The sequence below is a fragment of the Gopherus flavomarginatus genome, chromosome 5 (genome assembly GCF_025201925.1).
Source record: "Gopherus flavomarginatus isolate rGopFla2 chromosome 5, rGopFla2.mat.asm, whole genome shotgun sequence".
In the NCBI taxonomy this organism is placed as follows: Eukaryota; Metazoa; Chordata; order Testudines; family Testudinidae; genus Gopherus; species Gopherus flavomarginatus.
In genome coordinates this window covers 92,001,961-92,027,194 of record NC_066621.1, presented here as the reverse complement: position 1 = coordinate 92,027,194, position 25,234 = coordinate 92,001,961, and the positions used below count along the sequence as shown (strand labels likewise).

Below are 25,234 nucleotides of genomic sequence, written 5' to 3'. Positions count from 1 at the left end.
TTAAGGTAGAAAAATGCAACAGACATAGAGGCAGGTGAGATGGGGGAAAAATAAAGTTAGGGGGGAAAAACTAACTTTTGATGATATCCTTAAACATACTTGTGGTGGGGGAGGGGAGTAGAGGTTGCAAGGAGACTCCTCTCTTTCCCCTTCCCCAAGGCATCCCAGATTGTTTGAACTGGTCCCCAAACTCTCCATCTCATCATTTTGAAGCCAACATTAAATAGTACTTAGACTTTTCATGTACAGAAGCATTTTACACATAGGGATTTGAGGAGTAATTCACTATGTAGCAGGGATATTCTATCCCAATTTTACCCATGAGGAAACTAATGCAGAGGGGTTGTGCAACTTGGGCAAGGTCAAAAAAACAGGATTAGAGCCTCCAATGGCTGGCTTAGAGCCCTGTGCCAAGTCCAATAGACTATTCCCCTCTCCCATTTACCCAACTTTGGGAGGAAACTGCACATGACTCCCTTTTACATCCCTAGTCACTAGTGCGCGACAGCTCCAATGAGTGGCCATTGCAACAACCACTCCAGGCACTGGCATGCAAGAGAGCTGAGCATCAAGACTAAATCTCTTTTACCCTTGGAGTCTCCCCAAGCCACTCTTTCTCTGAAAATCCACACTATGGCAGCCTTCCCTCTGGTTAAGGGCAATTGTTTGGAATAGCAATGGGAGTTGGTAGCAATACTCCCTGCTCAACCATTTGGGAAGGTCACTCTTTGAAAATGTGAATGAGTCATTACCAAACTCATTTCACATAAGCCTGGAGGTTGTCAAGCTTTAAGTAGTAAGAAGCAGGTGCTTTCCCAAGCTGGCACTTTCCCAAGCTGGCTTCTTAAATAGAGGCATTTCCCTTTTGCCTTTTAGACAATCTGCAATTCTAGCACACTCAGGTCTAGCAAGAGGAGATTATCCCATATTTGGATACTCGAGGCACCATTACTGGATGGGCCTGTTCCTTCATCACCTACCGGAAGACAACATTGGAAATCCCACCACCATTCACCGCCATATGATCTAGGATTTTAAAGCAATAAGCAGGGGTTAGTCCTCCTTACAAGTGAGTTTTTCAATAAATATAGTGCCAATGAAAGATGCTGAGTTGACAGCTCTGGAGATTAGCCCTCTTTCACCAGAACAGGCACAGTAGTGACCAGCAGCAGAAGAAGCTTGTCCCACACTGTCTTGTCAATGAGCCTCAAGCCTGAGCTGAAGGAATGACCATGGAGCTCAACTTCATAGCACATTAAGTCCCAGCACAGACAGAAGACTTAACAAGGGAGCTAATTAACACAAGTCATGGTGAAGGTGGATGCTGATGTATACGCTTGTCCTTTACGTACAGGAGTGACCAACACCATGTTTTGCGCAGGCCAAACAGCTATCAACTGGCCAAGGACTTTTGATCTCCAAGTCAGTGGGAGTGATTGCCCATCATTGTATATTTTTGCCACCTTTGTCATCATTTCCCTTTGGTCAGATACTAGTAGATAATTCCTTCCAGGCAGAGGCAACAGGAACAGACATAGGCTGACTGAAGTCTTACTTGTGTGAATGATCCATCTTCATTGCATTCTGGAATGAAGACCGCTTCCTGGGGCTTCTTTGCCTGTTCCAGCGCCTGAGCCCTCTCTAATCGACACTTACTTTGTCCAGCATCTGCAAAGGGAACCAAAAATCCACTCTGATTTTAAGTATCAACTGGCTTTCCAGAAGATGGCTAGAGGCTACACTCAGCTGTGCAAAGATACAGTGGGAAGCCATGAGATAAGACTTGTTTTCCTACTATCTTTATCGATACATTAGAAATACAATCATTAGGCAATTTAACATCTCCTGGAAGGAGGATCCAGGAGCTCAAAGTAACTTTTATAAGCAGTGGCAAATTTTATGAGCAACAACATTTGGGTACATTCACCCCTGAGGGACATTGGTCTCTACTAACAAATGCCAGAGTCAGGGTCTGCAGTGGTTGAAGGTCCATCAGAGGTGGCAGAGGAGTGCAAGACGCTCCTAACCCCTTCTCTCTCTGGATGGTCTCGAGCTAGCCAGCACAGGCCCAGTATCAGGCAATGCTGGCAGCAGAAGGGGTGTAACCAAAGCTGCAGAGGGGATGTTCCAATTGAGCGCACCCCCCAGGCAGCTTCTGCCAGTAAGACCGACACAGCACTAGCAGCCAACTGAAGTTGCCCTCCTTCATAAGAGCCTCTCAGGCAAGGATGTGCTATCACTAACTTCCTTTCCTAAGGGGGGACTCCTGCATGGAGTACTATCTAGCTGGAGAGTGGAGTGCAATGCAATGTGTCCCTCCCGCATCAGGTGTAAGTCAGTCAACCTGTTGCTAAGGAAAGTGTCACAGGGTGAGCTGAGGAGTTAAGGCCTCAACTCCGGCTGGTACTTGAATCAAGTAATAGCAGCATTTGGAACCTCAACCCCTCATAGGCCCTCTTATCCTGTGACAAAGAACAAACAAATATTATACTTGATAAGCCTTACGCTGATCACCTGCAGGGTCAGAAAGAACACTTCCCTCTACCCTGAAAAGGCACAGTATTAAATTAGTGTTTACATTTATTTAAAAACCGCTCTTACAGCGCTGCTGGTAGGGTTTTGAAGGACTGAAAACTGCAACTTCTTACTCAACATATCTGTTCAGCAAAGCCAGATTCGGCCACCCTTATGGTATATGGAGTAGCACTGCCCTAACTCTGGATCCCCATTTCCAGGATGCTTCTCAGGGAAAGGATAGCAGGATCCGATCCTCTACTTGATATTTGTATTACAAAAGTGCTGGAAAGCCAGTGATCAGGATTGGGGCTCCATTGTACTAGACACTGTAAATGTACAGAAGAGAATCTCCACAGCAATGAGTTTACAATTCAAATCTAAGACCCCACTAAACAAATGGGTATAGCATACATACATGCATGCATACAGAAAGGAGTGCAATTGGATGGGTGGGGTAACAGTTATACAAATACTGTTTGCAAACATAGAATAGAATGTCAGGGTTGGAAAGGACCTCAGGAGGTCATCTAGTCCAACCTCCTGCTCAAAGCAGGACCAATCCCCAGACAGATTTTTGCCTCAGATCCCTAAACAACCCTATCAAGGATTGAATTCACAACCCTGGGTTTATTAGGCCAGTGCTCAAAGCACTGAGCTATCCCTCCTAGCCAGTCTATGTAGTGATATTAAGATGCACAACATGGGATAGCCATGCCAGTATCCAGAAAAGACAACTAACCATCCCTGGCCAGAATGACATTTGGGCAGGGTGGATAAAAATCAATTGGATTTATCTTTTAATTTAAATTAGATTTTTGATAAAATGCTTTCTGAGGAAAAACCTCTCTTAATTAAAACTCAAGTATCAGAGGGGTAGCTGTGTTAGTCTGGATCTACAAAAGCAGTAAAGAATCCTGTGGCACCTTATAGACTAACAGACGTTTTGGAGCATGAGCTTTTGTGGGTGAATACATGCATCCGACGAAGTGGGTATTCACCCACGAAAGCTCACGCTCCAAAACGTCTATTAGTCTATAAGGTACCACAAGATTCTTTGCTGCTTTTAATTAAAACTTTAGCTCAAAGATATCTCATCGTGGAATAGAGATTATAAATTCTAAATCTATAGTAGGAGACAATATATTCATGTAATGTTTAAGAAAGTTTTGTAAATGAGTTCCAATAGTTCATGGATTAGGGACCCAATCGTATGGTGTTCCAAGGGCTTCTATACAGATTATTTAGGTTAATCTTTCTATCTACCCACTGGGGCTCAGTCTAGAAGATACCAAAGATTATTAGTTTTGCAGTTCTCAAACTGTGGATTTGTGTCTCCAGATGTAACGTTTGTTAACAGTAAAAATGTTTTTAAATAAACAAATAAATAGAGGTGAGAAACAACAACCAACCCCACTGTCCCCCTGCAAATTTGTGAACACAGAGTCAATCCCTTACCTCTCTCTAAAAGTGCAAAGTTTCAAAAAGTTCAATGAATAGAAGATTGGTGGGGGCGGAATGGATCTGGACAAGGAGAAGAAGTCTGGAGATAAGTGTGCGAAGGGAGGGACAGGCGGTAGAAACAAAAGCTAAATTGTTTGAGCAGCATATTCCAGAAGTCTTGAGGTCTGAGTGTAGCCTTCACTGATCTGAGATCTACCACACCATTCTCTCACTAGAAGGCAAAACCTATAATGGCTGCAGGCCATAAAAGAGACCCAGTTTGGGAATATTTTAATGAAGTTCCTCTACCTGTGGATAAGACAGGCATGTGTGCAAAATGCAAAAACAGTGCAACAAAGAAATACAAGGTCTGGTTGCCCGAATGAAAGGGTTCCTTCTCATGAGGAAGCTGCATTGAAGATGATGCAAGGAACATGTCTTAACATGCAGGATCTTCAGGTTGGTAAACTTTTTCTCACATACACACACACACACACACACACACACACACACACACACACACACACACACACACACACACACTGTTACTCTATGGTACTATCATTTTAGATGCAGTTGTGATAAAAAATAAATAGCTGAAATAAGCAGATATTCCTTTTACAATTTCACCTTTAAAGTAGTACTGAGTGTCAGTATTACTCATTGCATTCACTAAGGGTACGTCTATACTACCCGATGGATCAGCGGGTAGTGTTCGCTGTATCGGGGATTGATTTATCATGTCTCGTCTGGACATGATAAATCGATCCCCAAATAGACACCCGTACTGCACCTTGGCAGGAGTAAGCATAGTCGATGGGGGAGCTGTGGCGGTCGACTCGCGGCCGTGAGGATGGCCAGGTAAGTCGAAGTAAGATACTTTGACTTCAGCTACACCAATAACGTAGCTGAAGTTGCGTATCTTAGTTTGAACCGCCCCCACCCCAGTGTAGCCCAGGCCTAAGTGAGCAGTATGGTAATAATAATAATAATTAAATAACTGCATTGACTTATTTTGTTAAGGAGAATCCTCCTCAACATACAGAATTCTGAAGACTATCCATCTTCAAGTTCACCATCATTTTCTATGGTTTCAGAACTATCTGCCAATGATAGTGTTTCAGTCACATAGCCACAGCATATCACCTGTAGCAAAAATAAAAAAAAAAATCTCCATCATCCAGAAAAAGCCATGGATAAGTTTGTGATAAGAACCAGCAGATTACCAAAAAAAAAAGGTAACTGATGAAAAAATTGCCTAGTTTGTTTATGCAACAAACTTTCCTTTCTGTATTGAGAACCCACACTTCATTAACATGGTTCAGTCATTAAGACCAGGATACAGTCCACCCAACAGAGCAGATGTTGCAGGCAAATTGCTGGATAAAGTTTATGAAAGAGAATGAGCAGTGTGCAAAAGGTCTAGAGGGTGAAATTGTTAATCTAAGTCTAGATGTTTGGAGCAAATGTCCACAATGATCCTGTTGTATGTGCTTGTGTGACAACAGAAGAAGAATGGAATGTCTTCCTTACAGAAACAAATGATACATCAGGAAATTCACACACAGCAGAATACTTACATGAAGTAGCAGTAAAAGCTATAACAAATTGGAAAAAACCTCAAATGTCTAGTATGCAGCTTGGTCACAGACCATGCTGCAAATGTATCCAAAGACGAGAAGAAGAAACTGACGAGTGCCTGTCTAAAAGTCTAAACCACCATGGAACACGGGGGATGGGAGCGCATGTCTGCAGACTAGGCCTAAGGGGTCTGTGAAAGGTTGTCGTTAGCATAGAACAGTGGTATTCGACCTGTGGTCCACAGATCCTTGGAGGTCTGCAGACTAGGTCTAAGATTTCCAAAGGGGTCTGCATCTCCATTTGAAACTTTTTTTTTAGAGGTTCTCAAGTGAAAAAAGGTTGAAAACCACTGGTCTAGACACTTATCTTTATATCTATACAGAATGCACAAGTTTCATCTGTGGCCTGCAGCATGATAGGCTGTGCAGGTAGCTATGGAACAGTTTTCCATTGGAATATGCCAATTAAATTGAAATGTTTCACAGGAACATTTTGTAAAAATCTGTGGGAAGTCATCACACTTCCTTTCTAGAAGATAGAAAATTAAAGTTGAAATGAAATGTTTCAACTATATTTAGAAAAATAGAACAAATCAACACATTTCAACTTTATCAAAAACCATTTTCAGAATATTGTGTTTAATGAAAACTCCTGTGATTGACTTTTCATCCAGAGCTTTGAGGGGCTTGGTGGGGGAGGGGGGTGAGAACAACAACAAAAGTTTCAAAATCTTGGACTTCCCTGTGGGATGAAAATTCTAAATAGTTCTATTATAAACTGTGTCAAACTGAAGCTGTTTAGGATAAAAATTTTCCATGTTAAGTGTCTGCCTCTAGCTACTTTTTTTGGGGGGTGGGGGTGGGGCGCGCACGCAGGGGTGAAGTTTCAGCAAAAACCTTTCAGCCAATTCTGAGAATGAGATTGGGGGAAAAATAACTTTTGCCCATGTTATTACCTAATCATTTAATTGACAAATCTCTAGCACCTTTATGCTTTGGACCAGGCTTGTGAAAAAGCTGTTGTGTGTAGGAACCTTGCCTCATTTGTTGCAGAATTGGCAGATGAATAGTGAATGAGGGAGGGGACTGCAGGAAGAGAAAGGATGCTTCCCAAGGGCTGCGCACCACATTTCATTAAGGTGTGCACCCAGGGAATTTTTTTTTTAAAGAAGGCGATCATCATAAAGGTTGGGGTGCAGGACGGAGTGCAGGGTGTGGGAGGGGGTGCGATGTGCAAGAAAGGACTCAGGGCAAGGGATTGGGGCAGAGGAGGGATGTGGGGCGCATGGGAGGCTCAGGGCAGGGGGTTGGGGTGCAGAGTTCAGGAGGGCGCTCAGGGCAGGGAGTTGGGGTGCACGGAGGTGCAGGGTGCAGCAGGGGGCTCAGGGCAGGAGGTTGTGGTGTGAAGTGCAGGCAGGGAGCTTAGGGCAGGGAGTTGGGTGCAGGAGGGGTGTGAGGTGCAGGCACGGGGCTCAGGGCAGGGGGTTAGGGTGCAGGAGGGGTGCAGGGTGCGACGGGGGCTCAGGGCAGGGGGTTGGGATGCAGGAGGGGCACGGGGCGCAGGCAGGGAGATCAGGGCAGAGAGTTGGGGGGCAGGGTGCAGGAGGGGTTCGGGCTCTGGCCCAGTGCCACTTACCTGTGGTGGCACACTCCCTGCCTGCCCACCTGCCCTGGCCCCAAGCTGCTCACCACGTCTCTGTGCAGCCCCGGGGGGGCGGGGTGCACAGGGATCTGCGTGCTGCCCTTGCCATGCTTCCAGATACCTTTCCTGAAGCTGCCATTGTCTGTGGTTTCCCGTTCCCGGCCAATGGGAGCTGAAGGGGGCAGTGTCTGGAGCAATGCACAGAGCCCTCTGCTCCTCCCCACCCGGGCCCCAGGGACGTAGTGCCATGCCAGCCGCTTCCGAGAGTGGTGCAGGGCCTGTGGCACCACAGGGGGCAAATCCCACAGGCTAGATCCAAAGCCCTGAGGGGCCGGATCCAGCCCACAGGCATTAGGGTGTTCCTGGGCACATCCGGCTCACCCCATGCACACGCCTATGATGCTTTCATGGTTAAGGTAACTGAACGTTGTCCTGAAGAACTGGATTCTATCCCTGCCTCTACCATAGGAGTTCTTGTGTGATGCTGGCCAAGTCATAAATCAGGATTTCCAGGTGGCCACTAATTGTGTTACTTGTGTTCTGGGTGCCCAACCTGAGACACCCAATGTCTGATTTGCAGAAGTACTGAGTGCTCACAGCTGCAACTGAAGTCAAAGGGAGCTGCACTTAGTATTATGTAAATAGCACTTTCATATGTTCAAAGTATTCTGAAAGTATTGCTAACACGGAGAAGGACAGGGATACTATTCAGGAAGATCTGGACCACCTTGCAAACTGGAGTAATAGTAATAGGATGAAATACAATAGTGAAAAGTGCAAGGTCATGCACTTAGGGATTAATAATAAGAATTTTAGATATACGTACGGGACGCATCAGTTGGAAGTGACAGAGGAGGTGAAAGACCTTGGGGTATTGGTTGATAGCAGGATGACTATGAGCCACCAATGTGATACGGCTGTTAAAAAAGCAAATGCGATTTTAGGATGCATCAGGCAAGGTATATCCAGCAAGGATAAGGAGGTGTTAGTACCGTTATATAAGGCGCTGGTGAGACCCCATCTGGAATATTGTGTGCAGTTCTGGTGTCCCATGTTCAAGAAGGATGAATTCAAACTGGAACAGGTCCAGATACGGGCTACTACGATGATCCGAGGAATGGAAAACCTGCCTTATGAAAGGAGACTCAAAGAGCTTGGCTTGTTTAGCCTGGCCAAAAGAAGGCTGCGGGGGGATATGCTTGCTCTATATAAATATATCAGGGGGGTTAACGTTAGGGAGGGAGAGGAATTATTTAAGTTTAGTACTAATGTAGGCACGAGGACGAATGGGTACAACCTGGATATTAGGAAGTTTAGACTTGAAATTAGACGAAGGTTTCTAACCATTAGGGGAGTGAAGTTCTGGAACAGCCTTCCGAGGGAAGTAGTGGGGGCAAAAGACTTATCTGGCTTTAAGACTAAGCTTGATAAGTATATGGAGGGGATGCTATGATATGATAGTTTAATTTGGGCAATTGATCTTGGATTATCACCAGATAAGTCTGCTCAATGGTCTGCGGGGAGATGTTGGATGGGATAGGAACTGAGTTGCTGCAGAGAATTCCTTCTTGCGTGCTGGCTGGTGAGTCTTGCCCACATGCTCAGGGTTTAGCTGATCGCCATATTTGGGGTCGGGAAGGAATTTTCCTCCAGGGCGGATTGGCAGGGGCCCTGGAGGTTTTTCGCCTTCCCCTGCAGCGTGGGGCATGGGTCGCTTGCTGGTGGATTCTCTGCAGCTTGAGGTCTTCAAACCAATTTTGAGGATTTCAATAACTCAGTCCTGGGTTAGGGGTTGTTATAAAAGTGGATGGGTAGGGTTCTGTGGCCTGCCTTGTGCAGGAGGTCAGACTAGATGATCATATTGGTCCCTTCTGACCTATGAGTCTATGAGTCTATGAAAAATCAAGTTCTAGGCATCTCAAATTGGACAGTCAAAATTAGTTTAAGCTTTTGACATTAGTGTCTCTGCATCACCTCCCCATCTGTAAAATCAAGATAATAGCAGTCCTTTCTCTCATAGTGGTGTTGTGAAGAATAACGTTTGAAGAACTGAAATACAAGAACCACAGAAACAACACACCCATAAGGAAATTAATTCTGAAATCAAGTGCAGCATTTGGATAGTAAGTAATGCAGGAGACCACTCTCAGGATATGACCAGAGGGAAATTCAGAGTTTCCATCCCACAGGAAATTTCCATATTTGTTAGCTGAATGTTAAGGGAAAAACAAAGCTTTAAAATATTTGCAGTTCATCTTTTGATGTGTCAGATTGTAGTCTCCCAGCTCTGTGGATGGCAAGGAGGACCCAATAAGTTCTTATTCATAGTGGCAAGTGGCTGCACAAGGATCTCATCTACAGTTTCTTCATGTCTAAAAAAAAAAGAAATTACCATTGTGCTCAAATGTCCCCACACTATTGCAGGCTGTGTGTCCTAAGTCAAAGACTGGCTGAATTGTTAGCCAAATCTTGGTCATACTAGCGAACCCAAACTAACCTCTGTTCAGTAACCAAAAAAATTGACAGTGCGCCCAGTTGAATGCCTCTGACAGTAGATGACCCAGAAAAGTTACCAGTCTTTCAGCTGAAAGACTGGTATCTGATCAGGCATCTCCACAGTCCATGGAAACATCTAAAGTGGAAGAAATAATTCCAGAAAGTTCTACATTATAGACTTTAAAGAGGGATTTTTAGGATAGGGAAAAGCTTTCAAAACAAAAAAAAAAGTTTGGCTTAAAATCTAATTCATTTGCCAGTCACATGGTTTTTTATAGGTTTTTCTTGTCACTTTAACTAGATTGCCAAAGATATTTATGCTCAAATAAGTGTTCTCCCTTACAGCCCATCTTCCTCCGATTAGAGCAGCACAGACACAGCCCTATTATTTCAACTTCACCACAGGACTAATCATTTCTAGGACAAAAGATTGATTTCCATGAGCGAGAAATTGTGACTGCACTGCATGATCAAACTGAAGGAGTAAAGAAACTGGGTTGTGAAGTAGAGAAAGTCCTCCTCCCACCCCCTTGCACAGAGCTGCAACAGTGGCAGAGAGAACAAAAGAGGGTTATGTAAAACTTTTACAAAGCATTATGTTGCTAATTCAGTACAAAGAGACTTCCAAGTCCTTTGCTGTACTTACACATCTTTGTGTACACCTACTGCAGAAATCAAATCCACTTGCGCAGGGGAAGCGGGTGGGGAGAAGAGAGAGATGATGGGTGACTGATCTATGTTCTGTGTACCCAAACTCACAGCTCAATGGACACTTATTGGTCCCTTGATCAGCAATATTCCCTACTTCCTCTGTAGTTGTCAGCAATCATCCCATCCTCCATCCCCTTATGGGCCAGATTCAGATAGTATACTCAGCCGAGCATGGGTATTTCAATGGATTACTCATGGAGTAATGTACTATTTAACATAAGCATGCCAGAATCCATCCTTAGAGGAAATAGGGCTCCTGCCCCCATCTCAAAATAACCAGTTAGTGATTCACTTACCTTTGCATCTGCCTCGATGCACCACACTCAGACCTGAGTCCCTGCATTTGGCTCTCTGGTAGTCACACATTGACTCATACGTCCGGCCATCTGAAGCGCAGAGGGGTTTGTACTGGGACCTGGAGCAGTGGAGGTTACATTGTGGGTCTCTGTCACGGTCGCTTATTAAAAACTGAAGGAGGTGAAAAAAGCAGGGGAGGAGGGAGACAAAAATTATTTGATTTTTTAAGTCAGCCCAGACACTTTTTGAAGACCGCAGAGATAAATGCAATTTAAATTGTTGACCTCCATCTAGATTTTCACCAGAAGAGTGATCTGATTTAAAAATGTATTTTGTTTTGAAAGGAACCACCATTCACCAATTTTCTTTGAACAATACCACCACTCAGTGAGCAGCCTCTGAAAGAGTGGGTATAAAGGCACAAAGCCAACAACAAACCCAACATAGAAAATGCTGTACTGAATGGGCCTGTGATCAGTCTAGGCAGTATCCTGTTGCTAACAGTGGCCAACACCACATGCTGCACCCAAAGATGTAACAAACACTGCAGGAGGCAAAGGCGGGCTAATCTGTGTAGATATTGGTTTAATACCTAAAACAGAAATCATAGAATTATGGAAAAAGTAGGGCTGGAAGGGACCTCAAGAGGTCATCAAGTCCACTCCCCTGCACTGAGGCAGGACCGGGTATTCCTAGACCATCCTTGACAGCTGTTTAACCTGTCCTTAACCTCCAATTGTGGGGATTCAACAACCTCCCTTGAAGCCTACTTTAGTGCTTAACTATCCTTATCATTAGCAAGTTTTTCCCAATTTCTAACCCAAGTCTCCCTTGAGGCAGATTAAACCAATTACTTCTTGTCCTACTTTCAGTGGACACTGAGAACAATTGATCACAGACCTCTTTAACAGACCTTAACATTTGAAGATCATTTTATATCCTTTCCAAAAACATTTTAAAATATGCATATATTATAACTCTGGTTGTTCCTGTACATCTATATGCATAGCCATACCTCCTGAAACCTTGTTAAGTGCTCAGCCTCAGTGACATCCTATGGTGGAGGTAATTGTCACCTCCAGGTTCCACACACTAATTATATGTCCTGTGAAAAAGTATCTCCTTTTTATCAGTTCTGAAGTGGTCATTTTTAAATTTCATTGATTATCCACTTGTTCTTGTGCTACAAGATAAAACAGAAGTCCCCCCTCTACCATGTGTTATTTTATGTTCTTCTATCATGTCCCCTCTTATTCTTTCTAAAGATAAACAATCCCAATCTTTTCATATGAAATTTTTTTTGAGGTCCCTAATTATTCTCATTGTCCTGCTTTGAAACCCCTAATTCTGCAATATCCTTTCAGATATGGCAACCAGTATTGCACATCAGTAAGACTACACCATTGATTTGCAAAACGGCATTATATTTTCCATATTTTTCCTTCATCACAAAACCAGGATTTGCTTTTTCAACCACAGCTGCACAATGAACAGAGGTCTTTATTAACCTGTCCACAATGATACCAACGTCCTTTTCCTGAATTGATGTGAACCAAGAAACCTTGATTGCCAGTCCCCTACTACAACCACTAGATTAGTTTCAGCAGGTTCTGTTTTTCTAATAGCCCCTTTTACTTTTCCAGTTCTCTCTTGGCCCCTCTTACATACTCTCTTGTTTATTGGTAGATATTGTTAATTTCTACATAAAAATCAGAGCAACTATTTGCAACAAAATTTCAGTGGAGCTCCTGTAATGAGTCTTATAAGGACCAAGCAGGGATAACTCTCTATCCCTCTCCCAAAATATACTTAACTTCCTTCTCAAAACCCCTTTCCTCTGCTGCCAACTCTCAAGCCTGGGACTCAAAGTCCCTTTCTCAAGCGCGAGTATCCCAGCCTGCTGCCAAAGCACTTATGAGCTCAGCAGTCCAGAGCTGGCTGGCAAATGGGCACTGACTGACACTCTCCTTGCATATACAAAGGCACAGCTCTTCAAGTGCACTGATAGCTGGATACCGTACAGGGAAATGTGAGTCATCACCATAATCACCTTGGAGTTACAATTGTCTACAAAGCTGTCTGACTGTTTTATGCTTTGAGGTTAAAGCTATTGGGGAGAGGAGGGGGACCATTGCCCAACATTCTAGTTTGGACTGGTTTTTACCACTCCAAAAAAAGAGATGCTTCTCTGAAGTTTCATTTTAAATTACGTCTATCGTTCAATAAGCTGTAAAGGGATCAAGAAGGCTAATATCACAAACCTATCAAATTCATTCTGTATGCTGGTGAATCTTTGGGTACAAGTGCATGATTAGAAATCTCATTTAAACAGCTGACAAAAGTGGGCTCTGCACTGGATTTAATTTGGATAGTGCAAACCAATTTTATTCTAAATGCTCACTTGCCTGGGATTTGAGGAGTGGTAAGAGTACAGGAGTCCTTGAAGGGCTGTGGAATCTTTTACTTGTAGAATACAAGTTCCAATCTAGCCCAGATCATGGATAGAGAACTAGAAGTGATTTCCTTCAGACAGATCTGTTAGCTTACAAGAAAACAGATGGTTCTCAAATCTCAGTCTAGTTGGTGGTTCTCAGTCCAGTTTTGAGTTGTGGGGTGAACACCTCTCAGCAGCCTTTGCCACAGACAATAGCGATGGAAAGACCATTTGTTGGTATTTAGTGAACCCATCACTTTAGTCTGTATATGCTAGATCTACAAGTCCACCTCACTATACATGCAGTGCAGGACTGGTCCTTATGGGTACACGTGCTAATGCTTTGCCTCATTTCAAATTTCACATCATTATTGTCTTCCTTGTTGGTAGTCTCTACAGAAAAGCCAAGGGGGAAATATGCCATGGATGCAGAGCTACATTTCTGGCTATTTAAGTTTGTGTGAGGCACAGTACAAAAGCACATAAGAGGCATCCCTGCCCCCTCAAATGTTTACAATTTGTAAATCAGAATCTCACAATATGTGAGGGGAACCTTGTGAAAGCATTTATGTACCAGAACCTTAACCTCTCCAGTCTGCAAATGCATTTACACAGGTGCTCATTCAATCACTTCCCAAACTAGTTTCAGCTTCTTCAGACTTGAAAGAGAGAGAGAGATAAAAGGTCAGAATAGAGCTACATTTGCCAGCAAAGCTATCTGCTTTTTTTCCCCACACCTCAACACCACTGCTGACAACCAAACACCGATTAAAGGGCTTTTAATGACCGAAGGAAAGCAGACTCCCTGCAGCTGCATAGCAGCTGGAACCACTTGTGTTATTTAGCAGAGAAAGGTCTGACCCCACAAGTGAAAATGAGTTTAGTGGTCACTTGTTCTAGTCCCCACCGTAAGCACACCAAACAATTTAGCCTGGATTTTCCTGAAATGGTAGGCTCTACTGAAGCAGCTGCCCTGAAACAGGAATAGCAAGTTTGGATTGAGGAACACTAACTTTGTGGAAGTAGTCACAAGGAAGGGAAGAGGCAGGATGTGGCAGTTCTGGATTAAGGTATATTGGCAGAACTACATTTCAGGAAAGAGGTGCAGAAGATCCAGAATGTGACAAGTTGGCAGAACTTTGTGGGGACACAGACTGAAAAAGATGGAGACGTGAGATGTGATGAGGTCAGAAGTAAGGTGCCCTGGTAGAACTGAGTAAATGTTGCCCCTACTAACAGCAGGGATTGCTGCATAATAAGATGGGGGAACTTGGGGAAAGAAGCCTGCACACAGCATGGCTCAAGCCAGCATTACATGCCCGACTGTCATGGGCATTAAGCTTCAAAGTTGGGGCAGGGAGGGGGGCAGGTGTAGTTATTTATTATTGTATTTAAAAGAAGGGTGCACATTCCTCAGTCACTGCTCAAAAAGGAGAGGTTTTGAGCTTTTTTTTTATTTTTTTTTTAATCCAAAAATTGGGATTTGCCTTATCCATACACATGGGCTTCTCTTACAGACTGTGGAAACCTTGTGTTCTGGGCTTTAAAAAAGCCCCTAGTTTTGTGCTACCACTGAAACATGGACAGTCATGAATACATATTACTTTAATGTACTTTAAATGTTATATCCAGGATATACCAAACACACTGATATATAAGCAAGGGAAGACTACACAGAATGGAGAGTTTCTGAAGAGATCTGTTAGAATGATGCAATCAGCATTGCCAACTCCAAGTGGTCAAATATCATGTGGTTTTTTTTAAATCTCATTTTAGCTGGTAACTTAGTTCTTTTTATTTACCTTCTGGTTTTTAATAAAGCTGAATAAAACTTTTTCAGTGAATAAGTTGTTTGCCTTACATGGAGAAGGGATTTGCCAAAAATTATTATTATTTTTTTTTATTTTACATGCACAATTTTTGGACGTGGTTCAACCCAAACTGTATTTTCCCCCTTCTCTCAAGCCCAATTTTTCAAGGACTGCCAGCAAACTAAACAAAGTAAGTTATTCATGTAGCTTCAGTTTTTAAGTCTTTAGGGTTCATGTTTTCAAGCTTTCATCTATAACCATGAGGGCTAGAAACTTTTTCTAAATGAAAAATTGTCGTGTAATCTCAATGAGGAGTCCTTGTGGCACCTTAGAGACTAAAATTTATTTGGGCATAAGCTTTCGTGGGCTAGAACCCACTTCATCAGATGCATGGAGTAGAAAATACAGGAGCAAGTATAAATATATGAAAGGATGGGAGTTGCCTTACTAAGTATGAGGTCAGTCTAACCAGACAATTCAATGAACAGCAGGATAACCAAGGGAGGAAAAATAACTTTTGAAGTGGTAATGAGAGTTGCCCATTTCAGATAGTTGACAAGAAGGTGTGAGTACTCATTAGACTGACCTTACACTTGGTAAGGCAACTCCACCCTTTCATGTATTTATACCTGCTCCTGTATTTTCCACTCCATGCATCTGATGAAGTGGGGTTTAGCCCACAAAAGCTTATTCCCAAATAAATTTGTTAGTCTCCAAGATGGCACAAGGACAGGGCCGGCACTTCCATCTAGGCAACCTAGTAAGTCGCCTAGGACACCAGAATTTGGGGGCCGCAATTCGGCAGCGGGGGGTGTCATAAACAGATAGCTAAGGGTTAATGTCTCTTTCACCTGAAGCACCTGACCAGAGGACCAATCAGAAAACCAGATTTTTTCAACTCTGGGTGGAGGAAAGTTTGTGTCTGAGTCTTTGTCTGTCTGCCTGATTTTCTCTCAGCTTTGAGAAGTGATTTCTGTTTTCTAATCTTCTGTTTCCAAGTTGTGAGTACCAAACATGTTTTTTTTGTTTTGTATTTACATGAATATAGTTGCTGGAGTGCTTTGATTTGTATTCTTTTTGAATAAGGCTGTTTATTCAATATTCTTTTAAGCAATTGACCCTGTATTTGTCACCTTAATACAGAGAGACCATTTGTATGTATTTTTTCTTTCTTTTAAGACCTGTTGGAGTTTTTCTTTAGTGGGGGAAATTCAGGGAAATTGAGTCTGTACTCACCAGGGAATTGGTGGGAGGAAGAAGTCAGAGGGAGATCTGTGTGTGTTAGATTTATTCGCCTGACTTTGCATACCCTCTGGGTGAGGGGGGAAAGAGAGATTAACTCTCGGTAATTCTGTTCTCCAGGACTGGGAACGGGGAGGGGGGAGTCCCTCTATTTAGATTCACAGAGCTTGTGTCTGTGTATCTCTCCAGGAGCACCTGGAGGGGGGAAGGGAAAAAGGATTATTTCCCTTTGTTGTGAGACTCAAGGGATTTGGGTCTTGGGATCCCCAGGGAAGGTTTTTGTGGGGACCAGAGTACCCCAAAACACTCTAATTTTTTGGGTGGTGGCAGCCGTACCAGGTCCAAGCTGGTAACTAAGCTTGGAGGTTTTCATGCTAACCCCCATATTTTGGACGCTAAGGTGGAAGTGGCAGAAAGCAAAAAAGCTACGGTCAAGGGGAACTAATACCCCAGGGGGCACACCGACCATAAACCCTACAGCCGAGGACAGCCAAAGACCCCACATACAACCCAAGTAAAGCCACAGACGCCCTATTCTTCCACCTCACCAGTCTCCAGTAACTCACCTCGGCCCAGTGACCCATCAGATGGAAGATGCTTTAAGTGTAATGAACTGGGACATATCAAGGCCAACTGTCCAAAGAACACCATGCCAGTGCAATTCATTACACCACCATCACACCAAAGATCCCCAGGCCCAGATGCCTCTTAAATACCCTTGGAGCGAAGGGAAAACTTGAGAGTGGGTGGAAAGAAGGTTACTGCATGGAGAGACACGGGGGCACAAGTGTCAGCTATCCACCAATCCTTTGTAGACCCCAAATTCATCAACCCAAAGGCCAAAATGACAATTTACCCCTTCATGTCACAAGCTGTAGACTTGCCTACAGCTCAACTGCCTGTCCAGTACAAAGGCTGGTCAGGAATGTGGACTTTTGCAGTCTATGACAATTATCCTATCCCCATGCTACTGGGGGAAGACTTGGCCAACCAGGTGAAGTGGGCCAAGAGAGTGGAAATGGTTACACGTAGCCAAACCAGGCAAGCTTCCAGACCCATTCCTGTTCCTGAGCCGTCCACAGAGGCCCCATCTGTGTTACCAGAGACCCAGACAGAGGTAGTGCACCCGGATTCCATGCCTACCACTGAAACAGCCACAGCACCTCCAGTCCCAGGCCCGGAACTGGAACAGCAACCAGCACCAGCAATTGCAACCACATCTTCAAACTCAACGCCAGAGGGCGCCAGCGAGCCAGAACTGGCAGAAGCAACATACAGCCATACCCAAAAGGCTCGGCCAGAGCCTGAAATACCCTCAGGTGCACCAGCGGAGAGCGGTTCACCAACAACGGAAACCACCCCATCACCTACATTGCTTCCAGAGGGACCAAGCCCAAGTCCACAGTCTGAGGAAGAACTGGTAACCCCAGCCTCAAGGGAACAGTTCCAGACTGAGCAGGAAGCAGATGACAGCCTTCAGAAAGCTTGGGCGGCGGCACGGAACACCCCACCGCCTCTCAGCTCTTCTAATCGATCCCGGTTTGTTATAGACCAAGGACTTTTATACAAGGTGATTCTTTCTGGTGGACACCGGGAAGAATGGCAGCTGCAAAAACAGTTGGTAGTTCCAACTAAGTACCGGGGGAAGCTCTTAAGCTTAGCCCATGATCATCCCAGTGGCCATGCTGGGGTGAACAGAACCAAGGACCGGTTGGGGAAGTCCTTCCACTGGGAGGGGATGGGCAAGGACGTTGCCAAGTATGTCCGGTCTTGTGAGGTATGCCAAAGAGTGGGAAAACCCCAAGACCAGGTCAAGGCCCCTCTCCAGCCACTCCCCATAATTGTGGTCCCATTTCAGCGAGTAGCTGTGGATATTCTGGGTCCTTTCCCAAAAAAGACACCCAGAGGAAAGCAGTACATACTGACTTTAGTGGACTTTGCTACCCGATGGCCGGAAGCAGCAGCTCTAGGCAACACCATGGCTAACACTGTGTGCCTGGCCCTAACAGACATTTTTGCCAGAGTAGGTTGGCCCTCCAACATCCTTACAGATTCAGGGTCTAATTTCCTGGCAGGGACCATGGAAAAACTGTGGGAAACTCATGGGGTGAATCACTTGGTTGCCACCCCGTACCACCATCAAACCAATGGCCTGGTGGAAAGGTTTAATGAAACTTTGGGAGCCATGATACGTAAATTCGTCAACGAATACTCCAATAATTGGGACCTAGTGTTGCAGCAGTTGCTGTTTGCCTACAGGGCTGTACCACATCCCAGTTTAGGGTTTTCACCGCTTGAACTTGTGTATGGTCACGAGGTTAAGGGACCATTACAGTTGGTGAAGCAGCAATGGGAGGGGTTTACGCCTTCTCCAGGAACTAACATTCTGGACTTTGTAAGCAACCTACAAAGCACCCTCCGACACTCTTTAGCCCTTGCTAGAGAGAATCTAAAGGATGCTCAGGAAGAGCAAAAGGCCTGGTATGACAGACATGCCAGAGAACGTTCCTTCAAGGTAGGAGACCAGGTTATGGTCTTGAAGGCGCAACAGGCCCATAAGATGGAAGCATCATGGGAAGGGCCATTTGCGGTCCAAGAGCGCCTGGGAACTGTGAATTACCTCATAGCATTTCCCAATTCCTCACTAAAACCTAGAGTTTACCATGTTAATTCTCTCAAGCCTTTCTATTCCAGAGACTTACAGGTTTGTCAGTTTACAGTCCAGGGAGATGATGCTGAGTGGCCTGATGGTGTCTACTACGACAGGAAAAAAGACGGTGGCGTGGAAGAGGTGAACCTCTCAACCACCCTGGAACGTCTGCAGCGGCGACAAATCAAGGAGCTGTGCACTAGCTTCGCCCCATTGTTCTCAGCCACCCCAGGACGGACTGAACGGGCATACCACTCCATTGACACAGGTAATGCTCACCCCATTAGAACCCCACCCTACCGGGTGTCTCCTCATGCCCAAGCTGCTATAGAACGAGAGATCCAGAACATGCTACAGATGGGTATAATCCACTCATCTACCAGTGCATGGGAATCTCCAGTGGTTCTGGTACCCAAACCAGATGGGGAAATACGCTTTTGCGTGGACTACCGTAAGCTAAATGCGGTAACTCGTCCGGACAACTATCCAATGCCACGCACCGATGAGCTATTGGAGAAGTTGGGACGTGCCCAGTTCATCCCTACAATAGACTTAACCAAAGGGTACTGGTAAGTACCGCTAGATGAACCTGCCAAGGAGAGGTCAGCATTCGTCACCCATGCGGGGGTGTATGAATTTAATGTCCTTCCTTTCGGCCTTCGAAATGCACCCGCCACCTTCCAGAGGCTGGTAGATGGTCTACTAGCAGGACTGGGAGAATTTGCAGTTGCCTACCTCGATGATGTGGCCATTTTTTCAGACTCCTGGCCCAAACACCTACTACACCTGGAAAAGGTCTTTGAGCGCATCAGGCAGGCCGGACTAACTGTTAAGGCCAAAAAGTGTCAAATAGGCCAAAACAGAGTGACTTACCTGGGGCACCAGGTGGGTCGAGGAACCATAAACCCCCTACAGGCCAAGGTGCATGCTATCCAAAAGTGGCCTGTCCCAAGGTCAAAGAAACAGGTCCAATCCTTCTTAGGCTTGGCCGGGTACTACAGGCGATTTGTACCACACTACAGCCAAATCGCTGCCCCACTGACCGACCTGACCGAAAAGACCTAGCCAAATGCAGTTAAGTGGACTAATAAGTGTCAAAAGGCCTTTACCCAGCTTAAGGCGACGCTCATGTCCGACCCTGTGCTCAGGGCCCCGGACTTTGACAAGCCATTCCTAGTAACCACAAATGCATCTGAGCATGGTATAGGAGCAGTGCTCATGCAGGAAGCAACAGATCACAACTTCCATCCTGTCGTGTTTCTCAGCAAGAAACTGTCTGAGAGGGAAAGTCACTGGTCAGTCAGTAAAAAGGAATGCTATGCCATTGTGTACGCCCTGGAAAAGCTACGCCCATATGTTTGGGGACGGTGGTTCCAACTACAAACTGACCATGCTGCACTAAAGTGGCTTCATACTGCCAAGAGGAACAACAAAAAACTTCTTCGTTGGAGTTTAGCTCTCCAAGATTTTGATTTTGAAATTCAGCACATCACAGGAGCTTCTAACAAAGTAGCTGATGCACTCTCCCGTGAGAGTTTCCCAGACTCTAGTAGTTAAAAAGTGTTCTTAAAATGTAGAAGTCTGTTAGTGGTATATGTAAAGGTGCATGTGTTGTATTAATCTGTTTATTTTAAAGTTCTAGAAGGAAATCGCCGCCAGTGAGCTTCCCCACTGTCTGCAATTTGGGGGGCGTGTCATAAACAGATAGCTAAGGGTTAATGTCTCTTTCACCTGAAGCACCTGACCAGAGGACCAATCAGGAAACCGGATTTTTTCAACTCTGGGTGGAGGAAAGTTTGTGTCTGAGTCTTTGTCTGTCTGCCTGCTTTTCTCTCAGCTTTGAGAAGTGATTTCTATTTTCTAATCTTCTGTTTCCAAGTTGTGAGTACCAAACATGTTTTTTTTTTTGTTTTGTATTTACATGAATATAGTTGCTGGAGTGCTTTGATTTGTATTCTTTTTGAATAAGGCTGTTTATTCAATATTCTTTCAAGCAATTGACCCTGTATTTGTCACCTTAATACAGAGAGACCATTTGTATGTATTTTTTCTTTCTTTTAAGACCTGTTGGAGTTTTTCTTTAGTGGGGGAAATTCAGGGAAATTGAGTTTGTACTCACCAGGGAATTGGTGGGAGGAAGAAGTCAGAGGGAGATCTGTGTGTGTTAGATTTATTCGCCTGACTTTGCATACCCTCTGGGTGAGGGGGGAAAGAGAGATTAACTCTCGGTAATTCTGTTCTCCAGGACTGGGAACGGGGAGGGTGGAGTCCCTCTGTTTAGATTCACAGAGCTTGTGTCTGTGTATCTCTCCAGGAGCACCTGGAGGGGGGAAGGGGAAAAGGATTATTTCCCTTTGTTGTGAGACTCAAGGGATTTGGGTCTTGGGGTCCCCAGGGAAGGTTTTTGTGGGGACCAGAGTGCCCCAAAACACTCTAATTTTTTGGGTGGTGGCAGCTGTACCAGCTCCAAGCTGGTAACTAAGCTTGGAGGTTTTCATGCTAACCCCCATATTTTGGACGCTAAGGTCCAAATCTGGGACTAGGTTATGACAGGGGGTCCTTCCACTCTCCGGGTCTTTGGTGGCAATTCTGCGATGGGTCCTTCACTTGCTCCGGGACCCGCCGCTGAAGTGCTCCGAAGACCGGGAGCACACAAGGACCCCCCCAGGGCGCCAAAAACCCTGGCGCCGCTCTGGGACGCCCCCACCTCGGATCCCCAAGTCCGGTTGCTCGGGGAGCGCATGGTGCTGAGCCAGCGGCTGAAGCTGGAGTGCTGGGAGCGCTGTGCGGGCAGCCCCGAGGCGCAGCCCCTGCTGCAGGGCTTCCTGGAGGGCGCCGCGGGGCAGCCGCCGCTGCTGCTGCTGGTGACGCTGAGCCTGGCGGGGCAGCTGGCGCTCAGCACCGAGCTCCCCGCCAGCCCTGACCGTGGCAAGGCGCTGTTCTTCCTGCGCAGGGGGCCCGGGCTGCTGATCACCCTGCCCGGCCCCGGGAGCTGCTCTACGAGGACCTGCCTGGCTCCTCCCTGGAGCACTTCCCCACCCTGGTGGAGGAGGTAAGGGGGCCACGTGCGGGGAGCCCCAGCGCAGGGGCAGCTCGATGGGAGCCCAGGAGCAGCCCCTTCCCCTCCACGGTTCTGGGTCCCGGCGGCTGGCAGGGACCTATCCCCGCGGCTGCCCCCCTTCTGGCCTGGCTCCCAGTCTCTAGCACCCAGGGAGCCAGAGAGGTGCCCAGCCTGGCTGTGCTAGTGCCCCAGGTCCCTGGGTAGGCCTGGCACCAGTAGGGAACCTCTCTGGTTCCCACCTTAGTTCAGAGATCTGTGACCCATCCCCACCCTTGAGGCTCTCTCCCCTCAGCCTGGCTGAGCTGGAGGTGGAGGCTGAGGAGCTGTAGCCTGGCCAAGCAGTGGGCTTTTTTAGCTCAGGGAGCAGCAGCTCATGCATGGGAAAGCAGAAATTTCAGGGTCGGTCCCTGCTGCGGTGACTCACCCAGGGGTGTCCCCAGGGACATAGGCTACAGTGGTAAAAAAACAAGTTGCTAAGGGGTTGTGTGCAATGTTAAGGTAACATCAAGGAGAACAAGTTTCTAAGGGACAACAATGCAAAACTGGTAACACCATGTATCTCGGTACATCAATCCCACACATCCCTGTTCCCAGATATCATCCATTCCCAGAGAAAAGCTGCTCTACTTATCCACACTCACAGGCCACCCGGATACCCTTAACTCTGCCATCTGTAAGCCCCAGGCTAGCCCAGCAGAGAAGTGTTTACAAAATCAAAACACACCTGTAGACAGGGCCTGTTTAATGCCAGTCTTCCTATGGGATTAATCTGTGTTTCTCATGGTTAGCTTGAATCTGGATCATCAGATGTATTTTTGAGGAGGAGGGATAGCTCAGTGGTTTGAGCATTGGCCTGCTAAACCCAGGGTTGTGAGTTCAATCCCTGAGGGGACCACTTAGGGGTCTGGGGCAAAATCTGTACTTGGTCCTGCTAGTGAAGGCAGGGGGCTGGACCTGATGACCTTTCAAGGTCCGTTCTAGGAGATAGGATATCTCCATTCGTGGCATTTTATTTCCGTTTAGGACTTGTCAAGAATCACAACTATATGTCCTTTTTGTTTGTAATCTTAATATTGTGAACTGAAATATGTTACCAGTATTTTTCCCAATACAAGTGTCACCTAAAGAATTTTTTTTAAATAAACAAACATTCATTTTGAATGTGTTCAGTATTAATTTAAGATGGGAAATCTGCACAGTAATAAGAGTATATGTGGAAGTAGATGTAAATGTGGCAGTATTTTGGAGTTGGCGTTGTTATATTAAGACATTGAACCTTCATCTCACAGCTGTAGGCCACCAACCAAGTTATTTTGATTTTGTGGGGTAGCATATGTTTATGTGGAGCAATATTACATCTCAATCTTTTTGATGGGTTCTGCAATTTGGTAAGTCATAATTGCACAGATTGCAGTGTTTATGTGCTGTAACTTTGTTTGTAAATGGTGACAGGTAGCATATGAGAGGACTTGTAAGCTCCAGCTGTTATGTAGAATTTTTTGGGGTGTAATGAATAGTTTTAGATTGATGTCACTGGGGCTCCTTTGGTCATGTGTCCTGAGCAGGGTGCATGTGCTGATCTCTGCTATGCATATTTCTTTATGTAGCTTTTTGTTCAGGAGACGTAAGCATTGTTTCATGGCATTCCACAGAGGGTAGAGTTAAGTGTCTGACTGTGGTGACAATAGCTGAGTAGGACTGGTTGGCTGGGGGAACGGGCAGTGTGTGAGTGAGAGAGAGAAGAGGAGGGATCTAGGTGAATGGTTTTGTGCTGTGTTTCCTAGCGTTGTGCATTTGGGTTTTGCGTCACTGTCTCTCAGCCACCTGAACTGTTTTTACAAAGTGTCTTTTGTGTTTGAATTTCCTGGTTTTCTTGAAAATAGAGATAGGCAGGCTCAAGAGAACTCAACCAAGGAGGCTCCTTCTCCTCCCCTGTGCAGTCGCTTTGCACCTGCTGTGTGTGCAGAGTAGAGTGAAGCTGGGCTGGTACCAATGGGCTGCATGGCTCCCCTGGGTGAATTGCACCAGGGGCTCAGTGCCAACCCCATAGATTCTTCTGGCACAGGGGATGTTTCAGGGCAGATCGAGGGCAGGAAGAGACAGGCCTGCAGCCTAGGGATCCCCTGGTACAGTGATGCCTATAGGGACTATGGCAGTGGGAGGTAGGGAGGGCAAGCTAGGGCTGTCCGCAGGCTTCTCTGACCTACTACTGTGGCCTCTCTGTCCCCTGCCTGCCCCAGCATCACATCAGGGAGGTGCAAAGCCTCCCCTCTCAGTCCCTGCACTGACTCAGGAACCCAACCTGCTATAGAAAATCCACACTCAGGTTGATCATTCATGACGCTTCTCTGATGTGAACAAACTGCACTATTGGGCTGAATCAGCCAATCACACTGGGGACAGGAGCAGGCCCTTCCACCCAGGGTGAGGCAGGCCGTGCAGATAAGCCCACAGCTCTGTGGTGATGCCTCCTATGGGAACGCCTCTGCTTGTGTCACACGGGCTGCTCTTTGGCAGAAGGACTGAGCTGGGCCTGAGGGCAATGCAGGCAGGGCCGGTGCAACCATTTAGGCGAGGCGCTGGGATTCGGCCATTTTCTTCAGCAGCGACCACGGCGGCCGGATCTTCGTCCACCCCAGTCGCCGCCGGCATTTAGGCAGAGGGAGCTGGGGCAGGGGAGGGCTGCCTGCAGCAAGTAAGGGGGAAGGGGGGCGGCCCGCAGGGGAACTCCTCACCCCAGCTCATCCCTGCCCCGCCTCCTCCCCGAACACACTGCAGCTGCTTCACTTCTCCCACCTCCCAGGCTTGCAGCACCAATCAGGTTAGGTGCCTGTCATAAACAGATAGCTAAGGGTTAATGTCTCTTTCACCTGAAGCACCTGACCAGAGGACCAATCAGGAAACCGGATTTTTTCAACTTTGGGTGGAGGGAATTGAGTGTCTAAGGTCTTTTGTTTTCTGCCTGCCTGCTTTCTCTGAGCTTTGGAGAAGTAGTTCTACTTTCTAATTTTCTGTTTCTAAGTGTAAGGACCAAGAGATCAGATAGTAAGTTCTATGGTTTCTTTTCTTTGGTATTTGCATGAATATAAGTGCTGGAGTGCTTTGATTTGTATTCTTTTGGAATAAGGCTGTTTATTCAATATTCTTTTAAGCAATTGACCCTGTGTTGTATTATCTCAATACAGAGAAAACATTTGTACTTATTTTTCTTTCTTTTTATATAAAGCTTTCTTTTAAGACCTGTTGGAGTTTTTCTTTACTTCAGGGAAATTGAGTCTGTACTCACCAGGGAATTGGTGGGAGGAAGAAATCAAGGGGAGATTTGTGTGTTGGATTGCTAGCCTGACCTTGCA

General features: G+C 45.8%; 1 protein-coding gene across 6 annotated transcripts in view; it reads right to left on the bottom strand.

Annotated features, from left to right (window-relative positions):
- The window catches only part of SMOC1 (SPARC related modular calcium binding 1), a 192,047-nt gene that overhangs the window by 105,494 nt on the left and 61,319 nt on the right, over window positions 1-25,234 (bottom strand). For all 6 annotated transcript variants that reach the window (XM_050953555.1, XM_050953557.1, XM_050953556.1 and 3 more), the window contains exons 2-3: window positions 10,683-10,854; window positions 1,556-1,668 (exon numbers count right to left, since the gene is read on the bottom strand). In XM_050953555.1, coding sequence (XP_050809512.1) covers window positions 1,556-1,668; window positions 10,683-10,854 — 285 coding nt within the window. The remainder of the gene's footprint in view (window positions 1-1,555; window positions 1,669-10,682; window positions 10,855-25,234) is intronic.